We start from the raw sequence: 18,412 nt of genomic DNA on the forward strand, positions 1-18,412 counted from the left end.
AAAGACCTAGGTTTGTAAAATATACATTCAACTTTGCAAATGCCTAACTTAAAAAAATATAGCTATTCCACTGGATTGTCCTCATCTTGTAGTGTACCAATCATGAGCTGTGTTTTTGAATCCACTCAGAGAAAAGTTATCAGTAGGTAGTTTTATGCAATTGTGTAGTTCACTTCCATAATCACATTAAAAATAAGACGACAGCAGCACCTTTCAGCAAGGATTCATTTTTAACATTCTTGCCCTTATAGCAGCAGGTATGGTTTTGGGGATGCTATCAACATAATCAGTAAGTCCAAAAAAACCCACACATACTCCATGAAGCTTACTATAGTGTTCTTTCCCTATACTTGCTTTCAAAGTCAGGCAAGCACCTCTATTTTTGCTGCAGAACACAAAAATTAAAAACAAATGACACTCAAACCTATGACTAACTCAGTAGGCTCCCTTTGTTGGTGGTCCACAAGCCATTTTGATTGCCAGTGTGAATTCTGTTTCTTTCTCCTTCCAGTCTCCTATTTGCACGTCAACTGCAAAACAGTTTCTCAAACAACTTCTATTACTTTGACTCAAAAGAAACAAGATAATAAAAACAACTAAGGCACAAATGGCTGATCTTCAACAGCAGGCAGGGGGTCACAGATTTGAAAGTAAGGTAGAATGTAAATGCCCAGAAATATTTCTGGTCTTGGTGCACTGAAAATTCTTACCAGCTTTCACAAAAGGTTTTTCAAGATTTTTTACAAAGATATGGAAAATACTTTTCCCAAGAATGTCCATGAACACGAAACAAGGATGGATGTACATACAAAGACACACACATTATGCACAATACACTTTGAACGTACTGCAGACAGACACGGACCATGGAATGCAATGATCGTCTTAAGATGACAGGTGAAATGAAGATGACTGTTTTTCAGAGAGTCGTCATGAGTTTATCTTGGTACACCAGACTTTGGACTCCTCCTAAATTCTTCTGGTTCTGCTCCTGGATATATCGTAAATTGCTGTCCTCTCCACTTGTGGGGGGTTTCCAATATGGCCTGTCATCCTGATAGGGTGGCCTGTACCATTTGCACAGTTATTGATTAGTGAGAGATGGAAGTAAACTTACGAGTGCTACACAGTAATGAGTTCATCCAGCAAGTGCTAAGCATGCATACGGTGCGAAGGGCGGCTACCAGTAAGGGAAGGAAATGGTGACAGACCTATAGGTCTGATGCAGAAGCCACTGAAGCAACTAGGAACCATTTAGCTGATTTCAAAAGGCTTTCAATCAGAGCTCAGTCATTAAAACCCCTCTCTGCTTCCAAGTGTTATAGAAAAGTGTCGTGCTTCAGTGCTCCTGAATCCCAGAGGGATGGTGGGGAGGCAGGGGGAGGCTGTAGGAAAACTAAATGTGTACAACAAACAAGTAAAATAAACTGTATCATGCAAAAAGTTGAGCTCATGAAAATCTATCCTTAAGGCCTGAAAAATTAAGAAAGGCAGTCCTATTAAGGATGAAAATTGCTCTTCTGTAAATACAACACTGGTGCAGTTAATTACACTGAAGCAGCCTATAAGTTACACAGTCGCGTTTTGTTAAGATGAACACCTAGAATCTATAGCTAGTACAGGTATTTCTCGGTGACTATATAGTGAAACTTGCAAAAGTACTAAGAAGAAAAATATTTTTTCCTTATTTGTTCATTACTTATTGCTGCTTAGAGATGCTAACCTCAACCATTCCTACAGTGTCTCCTGAATCATTGCAGGAGGGAATAAATAAATAAAAATTTTGAACAGAATCTAGGAAACCACAATATTTAAGATTCCCTTATTACCAAACTGAAGTTGCACTTTTCATTTTGGCTTTGTGTTTTTTTTATTTTCTCAGAAGACTGAACATTAAGTTAACTGCAAACAAATAATATCACTGAAAGGATTTTACTAAGAAGACTGAGACACAATTACACATATGATTTCACAAATTATTCAACCCCCCCCCATATATAACATGTATTGCACAGGTAGTTTCATTTCAACCCTTGGCCCATTCTATACTTGCCCGCCCTGCGGAAAGAATTGCATGCATCTGTGGTTTGAGTGCAAGTTCATAGTTGGATGGGTTAAGCTTTCTAAAAGCAAGCTATCCAAGATGTTAAACATCCAACTCTTCCACTTTGACTCCAAGTTAAAATAACCTGAAGCTTAACCACACATTTAAACATTTCTACCTGACTGGGACAAAAATTCTGAGCACCTTTTCTACTGAGCTTGCATGGCTGAGCTTTTAAGTATGTTTTTTAGACTTACAAGCCTAGCTATAAAAAAGCCATTGTTCATATTTCACTGACCTTAATCTTTGCCCAGGCAGCGGAGGGGCTGAAGGGGGAGGTTGTCTACACACATTACAATACATTCTTGTGCTTATTTCAATATCACTCTGCTCCAGGGTGAACTATTTGGCTTTAAAATGTTAGACTAGCATCATAAGTGAAGAAATCTTTAGAAAAATTTCAGCAAAACCTCAAACGATTTATAAAATCACTAACCTCTCTTAGCAATCACTCTTTTGTAATGTGAAACTGTACATTTTAAATCACACACCAAAAATATGGACAAGTAAACCCTAAAACCAGGAATAATCTGAACATAAAGCATAGGGAATGGTAATTACCTAATTACAAGTCTTCTGTTTCTAGCATAAATTTAGTATCTGCTTTACTGCTGTATGCTAGGAATTTTGAGATGACAATGAGTATGTCTGCTTCTCTGCCTAGTAATTATTTCTAGTAACATATTTGCCTTTTTCCTGCATTCTCAGACTCAAACTCAGACCAGATTGTCTTTTCATGCATTTTAAGCTCAGCCTCATCTCCAGAGCCTGCCTACACTAAGAACGAAATCTACCCATTCTGATGTAAGACTATAAAGATAAAAACCTAAGATGAATAGGAATGAAGATTTATTTGTCTAAAAAACTGAGTAACCAAAAAAGGTTCCTTTTTATTAGGATAAAATAGCAGCTGATTTTTATCATGTGTACATGCACAGACACATATCCACCTGAAGGTGCCTGCCTCCAGTGTGCATTCCAGCAAGCTGGTTCTATCTTGGACTGAATATTCTTCCAAAATTTCTTTTCACTCGATTTCTCTCATTACTAGTTACAAAATAAAAAAAAGTATGGGAGAAGATAGCACAATAGCACGTACAGGAATGTTTTTGTGAAACTGTTCTCCGAAAACTCAATGTTATGATTTCACTCATTATCTGTAGAGCGCCTGATATATTGTTCAATGTACATGTTATTTTTCCATATACATTTCTGCAAAAGATTAAAAAAAGCACTGAAATGCAAGAATCTCTTCACTCATAACGTAACTTCATCCTAAAATGAGTTTCTTCTTTCTCTTAGGAGATTAAATACTGATCAAATTGCAATTATGTTTTATTGAAGCTACTGAGCATCTTCCCATCCAATATACTCCCTACAGAAATACTCTAAAGCTGTATTTCAAACTCTGAATTAAAAATCAACCCCCAAAAATTTTTCATCAAGGAGATTCGGACATTCCAAAGCAAAATCTAAATTGAAGTTATTTAATGCTGCCTCTACATCACATATTGCTAACTTATATTTGCTTTTCATGTGCAGAATACCGCCCAATACGTCCACCAAAGCTTCGTGCCAACAGATTAAGATAAAGAAAGAAGTAATCACCTTTTTCAGAAAGGGAAGATTGCTTACCTTACATTCACAGGTGTATGTGGATGCCAGTGTGGCTGAGCAGGATGTATATTAGGATGATACTGTGGCTGCAAGTGAAAAGATTGAAGCTGGTTAATGATATCATATAAAAACTCCCTATTAACTCTAACTTTTTATTTTCCTGGGGCCACGAAGAACATGTTCCCTGTGAGCCCTAGAAAGCCCACTGTTTCAGACTTTCTCCCATGCCATTTAGCATATACACGAGACCTCTTGGTGATGAGCTTGGTCGTTAAGACACACTCATGGGAAAATGCAAAGAAAATTGGTTTTCTGTTTGAGAGACAACCTGGCACATCTAGTGTTTCTCATAAGAAAGCACATCAAAAGAATGCCAGCTTTAATCAAAGGTGGAGAGTGAGAAAGGTTACTATTATAATAGCGGTCTTCAGGAGGTCACCTATCTTTGGTGACAGCACATTTCTCTCTAATATCCATGAGATCTTGAGGAGAAACAGTGAAACAAAATCACTAGTGAGGCTTTTAACAAAAACAAGTGTTAATACTAAGTTCTGATACACACACTCACTTTGGATGAAAGCACAGCTTGCCTTCTCAGTGGCACTGACTGCTAGTATCACAGATGAAAACCAGGTAAGGTTTTTCCTTGGAGTGTATAAAGGAGCTTGTTTAAAAAAAAATAACAAGCAAACATTTGACCAGCAATGAACTCCTTAATTGTTGTGATAGGGAAGATAATTGCAACTTTGAACTTGTTGTCAGGGATCATCCATGTGAGAGGCTGCACTAGACAAAAGCCAGTCTCCTGGGGTCCATCATATTCACAGTCCCAGAAGTTTTAACCTGTGATTTCACAGAAAGGGAAGGGAAGAGGGTGGCAAATGGAAGGCATTCTGCTTGCAGAGCATCGAAGAACACAGGGGGGGAAAAAAAGAGAGAAGAGTCCCTCTGCTTTCCCCTTAACTCCCAATGTGATGCTGTTTATTTTTGAACCACCTCAGAGAATCTCCCCCAGAGTAAGGAGAGGGGAGCAAACCAGCTGTACTAATTATAGAGAGGAAAAATATTTATCACTAAATAAGAAAATGACTATATTATCCTCAACAATTGTTACACTCTTACCTGGTAGTTATGGACTTCAGGAGTATTTTTAGCACTAAGGGAGAAAAAAAATTAGCTTTTATGTAATCAGTACATCTGTGTCACAATTTCCTATTGTTCAGGGTTCTACTCTTCAGGAAAGTATTAGAGTGAAGTAAAATTCATACTCTTAAGGACATCAATATTTTATTCAAAATGCACACCACAACAACTAGGGTGCAAGAAAGAGGGGTGTAAAATTTTTTTCTTCATTTTGCAATTATAAAACAGGAACAAATAATGCTAGGTAAGTTGGCATAATAGCAACAAGCAAAAAGGAACAGGCTTTACTTTAGTCTGATCTCAAACACAAAAAGAAAAAAAAATTAAAAATGGAAGCACTTAAAGTCTCATAGGCAGTCCCCAAGAAGAACCTGGTGCTGCAAAATGACAGAACCCAAAGTAATTCATCCCACACCAGAGAATTTGTTTTGACAGATCCTAATGCAGAAATGGTTTTCAGAATGCTATTTGCCTGACAATAGCAATTGAGAGGTTGAGAGAACTCGGGCAGTCACTTACCACAGTTGTGCCGCTTTCACAGGATTGTTTGCTTAAAAAGAAAGAAACAAAAAACCTTAAGACAGGTGAAAATAAGACGTGAAATATCAGTCATTTTGCAGTTATTCAGATTGGGATGTTACACTACAGTTTAAACATATCCTCATACAGCCACATTTGCAGAAACGCGTCAGAATTGCAAGTGCAGCCCTGTGCTTTCTAGCGTTCCTGTGTGAGTACATAAAGTATGAGGCAAACACGAACCTCCCTCTGTTCCTGCAAGAGTCAAAGCCCATGAAAGATGACAGCAGACAAGAGTATTCTTCCCAAATGTCACAACAAAAGGACTTTTGGCAGAGCAAGTTCTGCACAACCAGAGCTCTACTTTTCTCACCTTGCTGCAGCTACCATGTCAATACCCTTGAGTGCCTTGGAAATCACAAGCTACCCCTCACAGCAATTTTGCATCTTACAGAAACCAGAGTATTCCTGAAGTTGTTAATGGCCTGTGTCTTATTACAGTGAACGATGGTAGCCAAAAAAGCCCATCAGTTGGGAATATGGCAAGTCACTGAGTAGTCTTGAGCAACAAGGTCTTGGTTTGTGCTTTGGACAGGCTGGAAAGAATGATGAAGGCGGCAGCTGGATAACTAGGATGTATCATTTCTTTTTCCTGACAAACAGCGTATTTTTCCAGAGTGTTGAAAAACTCCTGAGTGATACAGCTGAATTCTGTGTCTGCTGAATTCAGAAAATGGATGAGAAACTTAATAAGACACTGTAGAAGTCTTGAAGAGACTGAGTTAGGACAGAATCCAATGCTTGAGGGCTGCAACTAGGTACAGGTCTTAATGGCCAAGAGATGTGTGAAAGACAATAATCTAAAGGGAGTTTTTCTATTAACTTAACAAGCGTGCTGTTGAGCTCTCTGGAGGGAGATCATCTGGGTATGACAGCAGTTCTGCCTGGCTGCTATGCACAGAAAACTAAACTGAACATAAGCCGCACTTTCCCTCTTCTCCCCTCATCTCACAGAGACAAGTATGGAAGCACTGAGGCACAAGGTATAACCTGCAAGTCTGACAGATCCTGTTATTGCAAAAATAAAATTAAAATAATCTATTCTTCCACTTATGAAATCATCCTCACTTACCATATATAATTGACTCCCATGTATCACACAACAGTATCTCACAAATTTAATAAATTTGCTTTTCTGTAAAACTGACATGTAGTGGGTGCTACAGCCTCTAGAAAGCACACGTATTCGCTACCCTTTCCCCACCATTGTACATGAGAAATAAAAATGCCCCCATAATACCACAAGGACTTTTCATGCAATGAGGTACTTATTCTAGGAATGCAAAGGAGTGCAAAGACATCCTAAGGTAATGTCAGCTCACTCTGCTCCATACAGCAACTATATCTTCAGCCTCAAGTAATACAGAATTTAGGCAGGGTTGCCTTGCAGTGCTCCTTCCTAGGTTTTTCCACAAGGAATAAAAATCATAGCTTAAGTTTTGAAGGACAAATGACAAAACCAAAAGGGAAATCAATTCCTTGTCATTCCATTCAAATTCAGCACATTTCAACTCCCAGAGAAAGCTGGTTAAGGTCACAGTCTGGACAGGTGAATAACTTGCTATTACAGTCAGCAACGCAGCAACAACTACATAATGAGACTGCTAAATAACCCTAAAACTGGCCAGATTAGCAAGTCAACGAGCGTTTTGGACACTCTCCACTCTACATGACAAATGCACTTTTTCAAAGGGAATGTTACATGCTCTCCCTCATTGAGTTTGAGGCAACTTTTCTTTCCTCCTCAATGGAGCAACAAAAGAAACCATAGGTACCCCCTTCTCCATAGGTGGGGAATAGAAGTGTAGACAGAGATTAAAAATGGTAGATACAAACAATGGACTCTGACTTTGGAGAAAAAAGCATCACATACATTCTGATTTTTAGGTGGTCTGACATGGTTTTCTTTTTATACTGTGGTACAGATTTTATGGTTGTAATATGACATTAATAGGAGTTAACAGGACACCTGCATGACCGGTTCAGTGAACACACGTACAAACATTTACCCTTAAAAGTTGAATGCCTTCGAGAAGGATATCGCTTGCTGGGCCTTCTTTCAAATGTACTAGTTCTGCGTAATCTTGTCCCATGTGTTGCTTGATACTCTGTCCGCCCACTTAAAATACAGAAATAAACAAAGTTAACTACTGCCTTTTGCTGAATGCTGTACCTCCTCCTTTGCAGAAACACAAATATATTGCTGTTACTTTGCTAAATACCTGAATCTGAAGCGTGATCCCAGCCTTATGAAGTCGGATCTACTAGATTTACTATTTGCTGGGGCTCGCAATCTGAAGAAAGCATGGTGCTCCACTGCACACTTCCACAAATGTTTGCACGTTTTGGCACTGTCTAACCGGAAAACAAATGTGTGCTCTTGCTCTCTGCCCTAAATGCAGAAACAAAAGCTTTGGAAGTTGGCATGCATGATATTAGTCCTCGGTAGGAGAAATACAGCCTGGGCCAACAGTGTGCTGAGCCTCCCTTGTGTTCTTACCAGCCTCAGCACACACCACGCTTTGTTGGATCAGGCCCAAGTAAAGGAAGAAAGTTACCTGTTCATCATCTTCTACAACCACAAGGGTTAGTTTGCTCTTTTTAAAGTCCATTTTTGTGATTTTAGGCCTAAACACAAGAAGCAAAAAGAAAATTAATGGAAAACCAGCATTTTGTAATCTAGGTGAACCCTCCAAAAATGTATGAATGACCTGCAATCCTGGAACACTTCAGGAATCATAATAAAAGTATGATTTCCTGGAAATGTGACTATTTTTCAACAAGTATTTCACATTTGAGAGTGGTACTTCCAACCAGGCTAATTTACCTTCACATTTAACCTTGATCATATAATCACAGAATAGTTTGGGTTGGAAGGGACCTTTAAAGGTCATCTAGTCCAACACCCCCTGCAATGAGCAGGGACATCTTCAACTAGATCAGGTTGCTCAGAGCCCTATCCAACCTGACGCTGAACGTTTCCAGTGATGGGGCCTCAAACCAGGACAGGCATCTATCACCCCCTGGGCAACCTGTGTTCCAGGGTTTCACCACCCTCATCATAAAAAATTCCTTCTTTATATCTAGTCTAAATTTTCTCTCTTTTAGTTTAAAGCCATTACCCCTCATCCTATCACAACAGGCCCTGCTAAAGTTCGTCCCCATCGTTCTTATAAGCCCCCTTTAAGCACTGAAAGACCACAATAAGGTCTCCCCGGAGCCTTCTCTTCTCCGGGCTAAACAACCCCAACTCCCTCATCCTGTCCTCATAGGAGATTGACATTTTAACCTTGTAGATTCAGCCTACAAAATATAGTAGTCTACCATTATGTAAAGGAGAAAGATTTCAGCATTTTAACAGAAAGGTGTATAACACAAAAGCAGATTACCAAAAGAATAAGCCTATTTTGTTGGCTCCTTCAAAGATCAATATGCCTGTTGGTGTCAGTCCGAGAGCATATTCACAACCATCTCTTCCCTGCAAGCAAGCACAGAATCAATAATCAATATGCTATTAGTAGTGTAAATCTTACTACAGTAGTATGTCAAAATTCATAGGTTTTAAACTAAACAATAAGGCTTGCATATTTTTTTAACATGACAGAGTAGAATAATATGGATCTGTATTGGGTGCAAACTGGCAGGTTTCGGCAAGAGGGGGCCGCAGGGTGTCCTGCATGGGAGGAGGCTGTGTTCTGCTCCAGATGTCTCTGATGCCCGTGGAAACAGCCCCGCATGAAGACTGCAGCCAGGGGACCCCACACCTCAGCTCACCTGTGTTTAAGAGCAAGCAGTAGCTGCCAGGGGAAGGAGACACAAAAGGAAAAATTTGAGGGACATGGGAAAAGGCATGTAGAGAGGGACGCTGTGGGGGACATGGCTGGAGATGCACTCTTAGGAAGAGCCTCTCCCTGCAGGAGGAAGTCCTTCTGGGGGGCCATGGCCCAGGGGCAACCCACACCACAGCAGGGACACACCTGAGGGACTGACCCACACCAGGGCAGGGACAACCCTGAAGGGCCATGGCCCATGGGTGCCTCACACTGGGGCAGGAACAGCCCTGAGGGACTGCAGCCCACAGAGAACCCCAACCAGGGTAGGGATGGCCCTGAGGGACAGTGGCCCATGGGTGACCCATGTAGCAACAGAGGAGCAATAAGAAGCACAGGTCAGCACAGGAAAATGAGTGAGAAGCAAGAAGCAGCACAAAGAAACTGTTGTGCAGATGACCCCAAACTTGTGGGCTGCCTTGGGAGGGACCGAGTCTAACCCGCAGGGAAAACAAGGGGAGCTGACACTAAGAAGATAGGAGGAGAGTCACTGGACTGAAGTTGAACTTGGGAAGGGGGAGGAAAGGTGTTTCTGTGTTTGTTTTACCTTTTTTTTTTTTTTTGGACAGTACCCAAATGTTTATGTTAATTGGCAGTATACTAAATTAAGTGAAATTCCCTGACTCGAGACTGTTTTGCCTGAGACAGCATCTCCATTCAACGTTCTGACCCCACATTCATAAAATAAGGTATAACATGGATCTTACCTTAACTACATGCATATCTACACCATACATTTCTAGCCATTTAGCTTTGTTCAAGTAGCACAATTCAGCCTGCGCCGGGCTCTTTCCCCTAAGAACATAAAATTTATTTATACTTAATGGTAGGAAATTTTTGTGTTTTTTAAATGTTTCAAAATTTATTCCCCTAACCCTTTTGTTTGGGCCCTCAATCTTAATGACACTAAACGGTATTTCAAGCTTAGCCTATATTTTTACCCTATTCCCCCCAAATGAAAATAAATCAAAGTGATGAAAATTGAAAAAGGTCTAAAATTGCCAATAAGGATGAAAGTTCAGGTAAGACAGCATCACCATAATGTACCATACTTATGAACAAAAGACAGGAAAAACTATTTGCTACTACCCCGAACACAAAACTTTGTCTCATTGACACACGCGCACATAAAGAGAATTATTTCCAACTCACACAGAAAACAGATCAGACTGCTTAAACAGTTATGAAATCACCTAAAGAAAAACAAACAAAAAAAGAAAAACTCACCCTACCCATCTTCCCTAAATTACCGCTTGCCATTTCTAAGGAGAGGGAGGGCTCAAAGTCTGGCTAGAATACTCCTCAACTGACAAACATAATCACCATTTTACATCTGTTGAAGGGGTTTTTGTGGACCTATTTGACTGTGGAAGAGAAGAAAACCTCCTTTTGCTAGAGACACCACTCCCACACAGGTACCCTACCTGCACTCTTTCCATTTCTGAAAAATGTCAAATTCCATTGCTTCGGTCTGGTTTGGTGCAAACCTGAATTCAGATACGAGTTCTGGTGTGTGCTCTGGGTGCTCACACTCTCCCAGCTCAGCTGCAATCAATTAGTTGAAAAGTTAAAATCATCAAGATCATGGGATAACCAGAAACATTAATTCCATAATCTCCACAAAGACAATGATAGTTTATAAGTTTCTAAGGATGCCGTAGAAGATATATACTTGTAATGATATCATAAGTTAAAAAAAGAACCCACAAACTCAAACCAGATTGTACAGCAGAAGTCAGACAAATGCATTTGCAGGAGCAGTGTAAGGTTATGGTACAGAATTCTGACATTTAAGAATGTTAGATCTAAACCAGCTTAACTAAAGCCGCTTCTCTGGATTTTAAAGCATTTAAAGGAAATAAAGTTTCTATTAAACCCCCAAATCAATGCACTACTGTTTCAGAAGAGGTTACTTTGAAACTTCCTCTGGGTGCAATGAGGTCATACTTTTAATTCCAAAACCCTTCCCATTCTATTGCATGCTTTGTTACATTACTGGTCGTGTCAAAACATGAAGATAAAAATTGTGGTTTGTTTCTGTTTTTTTTTTAAACCACAGTGGTGGTGTAATATTCAGATTAAGTACTTTTTAAGGAAAGAAATGCTGAAGCATTAACATAATTGAGGTGTCACTTTCTACTTATTTACTTAAGGCCTGGTATCTTCTTTTCTAGGAGCAGAACACTTTCAAACTCTACTGAGCTCAGCAGGAGATGCAAGTGCTGAGCATCTCAGTGATTTACGCCCTCAACTGTCTTGTGCCTGCGACTGCTTTGCTCCTGGAACCTCTCAGCTATACAAAGAGGCTGCAATGTCACTGCCACAAGACTGCGAGACAAACTTCAGTGGCAAATACGCCGTTCAGCAATACCACGTGTGACCTGACACATGATGTGATTCCAAACCAGGCCTTTATCATAAGTTGGTGTTTCTTGACTACTATTACTACTAAAAATTAAAAAAAAAAAAAAAAAAAAAAAAAAAAAAAAGCACAGAGGGAAATTAAATCCCTAGAAGAAAACAGTTTTATTGCTCCAGGGCAGTTTTATACATAACAGTTGCAAAAATTGTATTCATTCTCAGTTTTCCTAGCAGGGTACATTCGAACACAGGAAGTCACATTCAAAATACGATCTGTTGACTGATACACTTACTATGTGGTTTTGAGCACTTGAGCTTTGCTCCAACATTGTAGCATTCCTGAGGATATTAAACAGATTGAGTTCACTGATGTTCATTTCTAACTACTGCCTCACACACATTTTTTCTCTTCAACAGTAATCTTCCATGGTGAGTTACAGTATTCTTATCTATATGTCTTTAACAGAGATATCTCGGCTCTGCTGCTGTTTCATCTAGGTTGGAAGCTTATTTAATACAGATGTTGCCAAGAATTACAGGCAGTCCAGTCTCCAGTAGATAAGAGGGAGCCACAAAAAACACATTAGCAAGGAGGACTTCAGGGGAAAAAATGAAAGAAACCAAAGTTTGATGTGTTGACAAGCATCTAGGAAAAACATGGGAGATTCCTCTACTAGTTAAGCGAGAGAGAAGGCGGAGAATGAAGGCTGACTGTGCTGCAAAGAGGATGTGTAAGGGTGAGAAGAATCATGAGTGCGTAGGACAAAAGATACACAGAGAAGCTAGGGCAGAAGTATCAGGTACAAGAAAAATACCACCATTGTTTCTCAGTAGCTGCACTCACTATTTATTCCCTTTCAGGCAAACAAATGATGCCATCACCATGACCTCTAAGAAACAGGTCTTGAGAACAGGAGCCAGGAAGAGCCCTCATCAGCTCCCCGCACAGGGTAGAGGGGCAGTGGAAGAAGGGGGAAGCGTGAGCTCCATATGAGGATGTTCTCACTAGTGTCTTTCCCGGTGGAATTATGTCCCCTGAATGGCTCAGCAGCACTAATATTTTTCAACACAAGGGCACAGAAGAGGACCCATCTCTTCATTTGTGGTTTTATGACAAAAGTGTCATGCCCCTCCTCCAATCTTTTTTTTTTTTTGAGGAAGGGAAGGTGTTACATAATGCATTTATATACATTATCTGTGTTGTTTAATAAATAACTGCATAAACGGGGGGACATTTCTAAAGGGAAGTTTCCTAGGAAGCTTTTGAAAACTGCAAAAATGTGTTTATCTGTAAATATATTGTTGATTCTTTTACACAGAAGGAAAAAAAAGTTAGCACTATCCCATGAAGATATCTTATGATTAGAACGGTAAACTCGAGATCTGAGAAGCTTCCCTTTTCAGTTTAATTAGCAGTTTCAAAAGTATAACTGGTTAAATATGAAAGCCACGCAAGACTAATGAGGTAGTTAAAAACTTATTCAGGCAGTGATGATTCAAGTTTGATCACGACGTTTCTGTAGATAATCCTTAAGTGAAGCATGTGATTATGTATCTGCTTCACATACTGCAGATCAATGCTATTTGCAACAGAAGTTCCTCCATGGGACTGGCAACAAACCAACAATTTATGTTTGAAATATGATTAACACAAAACACCAGCCTTGGAAACTGTTGTTTGAAAGAAAAAAAGATTTACTGTAACAGAACAACTTCCTTGATAAAGAAAATGTATGAAGTTTATAGCTCCTTGATGAAGAGAAAAGGCCTTTCAGAGAATTAGAGCATCAATTCCTAAACAGCCTTTTATAATGTCTTCCTCAGATTTCACAGACTACATGTAACCTACTGAGGAGGGAATAATCATTTGACAGTTCTTTAAACTCTTCTTAATTAAAAGCTTCCAATGTCAATAAAATGTAAGAAACACTAAAAAAATACTAATTATAGCAAATTCCAGCAGACATAAATAAATTAGTTGCAATAATGAAATAATTTTGGAGAAACTTAGTGTGATAATGTCAAAATAGTGGAAAACTGAAACTGAAAAAAAGACAGAAGTACAAAAATGCCACCACAATTTAAATATGTTCCCAGAGACAGTGTCAAGAAGTGTTAGTTTTGTACCTAGTTGGAGACATTATAAACTTGATGGATGGCTATTGTATTACATTTACATAGTAATCACAGGTGTGAGTTACTACCCAAAATGTTGAGGCATCAACATATTATTCTTTGCTTGGTTCTCCTTGCTTAGACCAGGGGTGAGGGTACTGGTGTTTTTATCTGTGAAAATGTAAGTGATGAATCAAATAAGGGCTCCAGATTTTCTCCATCTCAAAAAGACAAACAGAGTTTGCCTGCAGCAGTTCTTTGCACACCTATCAATCAGAGCTGTGCCAGAACGGTGCAAATGGAAACTGAGAAATAACTCACTGCCTTAAGATTTACACCTGTTGCTGCCTGGAACTGAAATCCCAGTTTTGACTGTCAAGTCCATCTAGAATCACTGAGTTATCTCCATTCCTGTATTAAACAAGGAGACTCTGCCTGAGCACCCCATGTGCCATTGCCAATGACCAGCGGAACAGGAAGAGTATTTTTCATTCCGCTTCATATTGCTGCTGATATGCCTAGAATGGTCCAGATCACTGCACTTTCTTTTAGAAAAAAAAAACGAACGTGATTTGAGCTTCATTACACAGGTTTCGTTCCCATCTACAAAACAAACTGCCTGAAATTGAATGAATATTTGTATTAACATGTTTGCAGCGATAAAAAAAAAATACTCTTTCCTACAATAAACGATGAAAATGAAAAGTACTGTCCTGTTTTTTTAAAAATCTTGTAACCCTCGCTTCTGACACAGAAGTAATCTTAGTTCTTACCTTTCCATGTAATTCTCTCCTCTCCAGTACCTGCCACCCCTTCCCTCCTGCCCTGTAACCATCTCCTGTGTGACACACCGTGGAGACTTGCTCTCCCAAGCACTGGCCAGGCAGCAGGCAGCCCAAAACTGCACCTGCAGGGACCTGCCTGCCACAAAGCCTGTGCTGAAGGGCCAGCTGGCTCTTCAGGCTCAATAGGTAAACGCTGTGCACACACCACAGCTTATCCCTCAGTGAGGAACTATTTGGGGTCTGTCTTCCCTGATCAGCCCCTGGTTTCCACGAAACTTTTGTCTATCCATGCCTTTGACGCTCCTTCCCCTTGGCAAGTGTGCTGACATTGGTTAATGTATTTCAGAAGTTATGAATGGACGGATGGCAGGAAAGTGATCCCCCTAAAATTCTTCTCCTCGGGTAAAGAAATGCCATTTATATATGATCAAAGAGAAATCATTAGTATCAGAGTGAAAAGAAACTAGTAGGCGAGTTTTTTAATACATTAAGACAAACCGCTTTCAAAAGATCACATACCTTGAAGACACAGAGCTGCTAGTTCAACAGCGGTTTCATACGGGCATTTCAACCTTAAAAAGAAAAAAAATCTCAAACTATAAAAATAATGTCTTTTTTCTCAGTGAGCTCCTCTTGCAATAAAGCTAAGTAGTAGTCTAATATATGAAATAGAAGCATTAACTTCCACAAGCTTTTAATGATATGAAACATCTACAGTTAATTTTTACTTGCATATGGTTATTTCCTAATTTGGTACGTTCTAATTAGCACTACACAAATGATATGCTCCACCATAAAACAAGCTTGAACTAATAGAGACAACATTAAATAGACTATGAAATCACCTTTGCTCCAACACTGTATTTTAGAATACATGGTCTTGAGATTTTTTGGTTTTGTCATTAAAAAAAATGAGCAGGTGTGAATTTATTGGCCAGGGTGAGACGATAAACACAAAATACTTCTGCAGGGTTGAGCTGTACAGAAAGTGCTGCATTTCACCATCTTTTCCCCCTCTTTTACCTACCATACTGAAAAATACAGCAAGCCCATGTTACATTTTCAAGTCACAAAAATCAGGACAATCTTTGCTCTCTTTATACATTTCCATCATCTGGTCAATCCATCAAAGGTCTTTACCCATTCTATTTGTCAATGATATAGTCATGATACACGCAAAGCCATCTCTCTCTCTATTCTAAAGGAAAAAAATGCACACGGAACTGTAAACCTTATTTATAATCTGTGCACAAATTCCATAGAGAATTAAAACAATCATGCAGTTAGAGTAAAATTTTAAATCACTAAGAGTTTAACTATTATAAATACTTTAAATTATAGCTGCAAGAGCAAAGAGTTACTTACTTCCCTGAAAGAATGTCTTGCCGGAGCTGTAATACAAACAGGTACCTGACAAATAAAAATTCAGAAAGTCAAAAGTATATATATAGTCATCTTTCTAGCCCAAATGGCTGGAAAAATATTCAAATTCATTTAGTAGTCACATTTTCATTAACTTGCTTTTAAAAAAAAAAGGGCCTTCAGGATCACTCAGATAAACCTTGCAATCTTCGAAGTTCCCATAGCTTCCACTAAAATCAAAAAGAGGAGAACATTTTTCACCTTCTGGCTGTGTTCAGGACATTGTCTGTCCAAAGCCCTACACTGCTCTACCCTGAGCATGCACCACAGCAACCTAAAAGTTACTGACACTCCGATATTCTCCTGAACTGGGTCTTGACCAATTAAAGCAAGAATTAACTATCAGATGTGGAGACAAAACACAGATAAAGGCATGAAGACTTCAGGGCTACCTTCTCAAACACAAATACAGACCATGGAAAAAGTCCGAACTGGGCAAAAAGAAAAGCTCAGACTGAATTTTCATTTAAAATAGCAGAAAAGTTCTGAATAAAAGAAACCTCAATTCCATAGAGCCCATACATTTATTTAGGAGGCCAAGTAAGAATTTAACGCCTTCAAACTGTAGTAGTATTTTAAGCTTTTGCTAATCTTCGGTTCTAGGCATCCTTCACGTTTTACAGCCACTCGGTGTTGGGGTTTGAGGCATGCAGGAGTGCCCCAGGCCATACAAGAGCTCTGTACAGGACAGGATGGCACAGGCAGACCCTGCACTGCTCTGGACACTGCAGGGTGCGGTTTGCAACGATGAGCGACTCGAGAGAAGAAAGCATGAAGCACTACTGAGAGTCAACCCAGTAAACGCGATCCTAAACCTCTCCTATCTTTACAAAGGATGCTAGGAAGATAAAGTGTTTTTCATCACAGAGGATGTGCTGTGAACGTGGTGAAGGATGAATAGTTGGAATCAGACAGGAAAACAGAAATGAAAAGGAAGATTAAAAAGACTTCTCATGATACACTGAAGCAGAATCGGATTTATCCACGTTAGCTCCGTGTCACATCTCTGATTCACATACTCGGCTAATACCTGACTTGCCAATCAAACCTGGGTATTTGTGTGCATAGATTAAGGGTAGACAGGTATGTTTCCTGTTCTTATTGTTTTCCCCCGATGATTCACAATCCCATGAACTCTTCTAAACTTGCAAGAAAAATCTGGGCAGCCTTTCTATCAGTGTCAGCCGGCCTGTGCAGCATGGCTTACTCTTGCTCCTTTTCCGCCAGCAGACTGACAAGCATTGGCATCTCAGTTGTTGATATTCCCCAAATCAGCAAAATACCTTAGAAACTTCTCTGTAACACACATGTAGAGACACATTCCTCTGTTGTTTTTTCTAACTAAACTAACTAATCAGGTCCCATAAAAGTGACAGAATACGTCTTCCAAAAGGCACTGGATTTCAACCGTGGTTTTAAATTGGAAAAAGAGAGAGTGGGTGAAGGGTTTTAACACTTCCCCATTCCTGTGCTAATCATGAGAATGTGATGTTTACAGCTTCGCTAGAAACTGGAGTCTACCAGAAAACAGATCTCCACAAGGAATTTTGAACACACCCCCCCCCCCCCCCCTTCCAACCAAGGCAGTTCATGGTTGCTGTTAATAATCATTCTTCTTACTCCTCTTACTCTCAAATTCCATTTCCACTTGGAATAATTTTGAGTATATAGTTGCCAATCTTCACTTTTTACTCAACATGCTACATGGAAAATATAATCCAGCCAGCAAAAAGATTCTTAAAAACCCAGCAACATTCAAAATCACTTTCCCCAACAAAAAAAAATGCAACTATTTATTCACTGTACAATCAATTTCCAGCCCATTTTCATTTTCCCTCCATAGTTTCACAGTGGTCTTCTGTCAAGCTTATAATTAAAAAAAAATAATGTTCACAACACTGAAAATTTAGCTGACTAAAGTATTTTTCTAATTAAAATAGTCTTCTGAAATGCCACCTTTTAGCAATAATTAGATCACAAAGCATCAGAGGTTAATACTTTCAGAGGAAATGTCTTACTCGATCACAGCAATGATCACATAGCTCAGAAACACACATCTCTCAGTGACTAGGATCATATGCTTCAGAGGATGAAGCAAGAAATCTTGTGGTAGACAGTAATGGAATAATTTGACCACAAGGGAAATGTAATACTTGTCAGACATGCACCCTGATGTTTGAAGACTTATATCAATTTTCAGAAAAAATATATTATAATTCCTACTAATTTAACTGCATTTTCCCACTAGAGATGCCCCCAAATCATCCAGGTTTTTGAATTCTCTAAGATCTTATACACAATTACATAAATAGCAGGGAGTTCTATAGGTTAATTATACATTGTACAGGGATATACCCTTTTATTGAATTAACACTGCTGCACTAAATTCATAATGGATATTAAAGACTCCATGTCAGTCTCATAAGGTGGTGACAACTAGCTCTTTGATCTTGTCT

The 18,412-nt window shown here is 39.2% G+C and overlaps 1 protein-coding gene across 1 annotated transcript in view; it reads right to left on the reverse strand.

Annotated features, from left to right (window-relative positions):
• Positions 1 to 919: 919 nt before the first annotated feature.
• Positions 920 to 18,412, reverse strand: part of EPB41L4B (erythrocyte membrane protein band 4.1 like 4B) — a gene marked incomplete at both ends in the record, with an annotated part of 88,396 nt that continues 70,903 nt past the window's right edge. The window contains 12 exons of the mRNA XM_082499011.1: positions 920 to 1,067; positions 3,740 to 3,807; positions 4,844 to 4,877; positions 5,384 to 5,414; positions 7,453 to 7,562; positions 7,666 to 7,835; positions 8,002 to 8,071; positions 8,833 to 8,921; positions 9,981 to 10,068; positions 10,698 to 10,818; positions 15,054 to 15,106; positions 15,900 to 15,944. Coding sequence (XP_082355137.1) covers positions 920 to 1,067; positions 3,740 to 3,807; positions 4,844 to 4,877; positions 5,384 to 5,414; positions 7,453 to 7,562; positions 7,666 to 7,835; positions 8,002 to 8,071; positions 8,833 to 8,921; positions 9,981 to 10,068; positions 10,698 to 10,818; positions 15,054 to 15,106; positions 15,900 to 15,944 — 1,027 coding nt within the window. The remainder of the gene's footprint in view (positions 1,068 to 3,739; positions 3,808 to 4,843; positions 4,878 to 5,383; positions 5,415 to 7,452; positions 7,563 to 7,665; positions 7,836 to 8,001; positions 8,072 to 8,832; positions 8,922 to 9,980; positions 10,069 to 10,697; positions 10,819 to 15,053; positions 15,107 to 15,899; positions 15,945 to 18,412) is intronic.

This window comes from Vanellus vanellus (assembly GCF_965231255.1).
Source record: "Vanellus vanellus genome assembly, chromosome: 2".
Lineage (NCBI taxonomy): Eukaryota > Metazoa > Chordata > Aves > Charadriiformes > Charadriidae > Vanellus > Vanellus vanellus.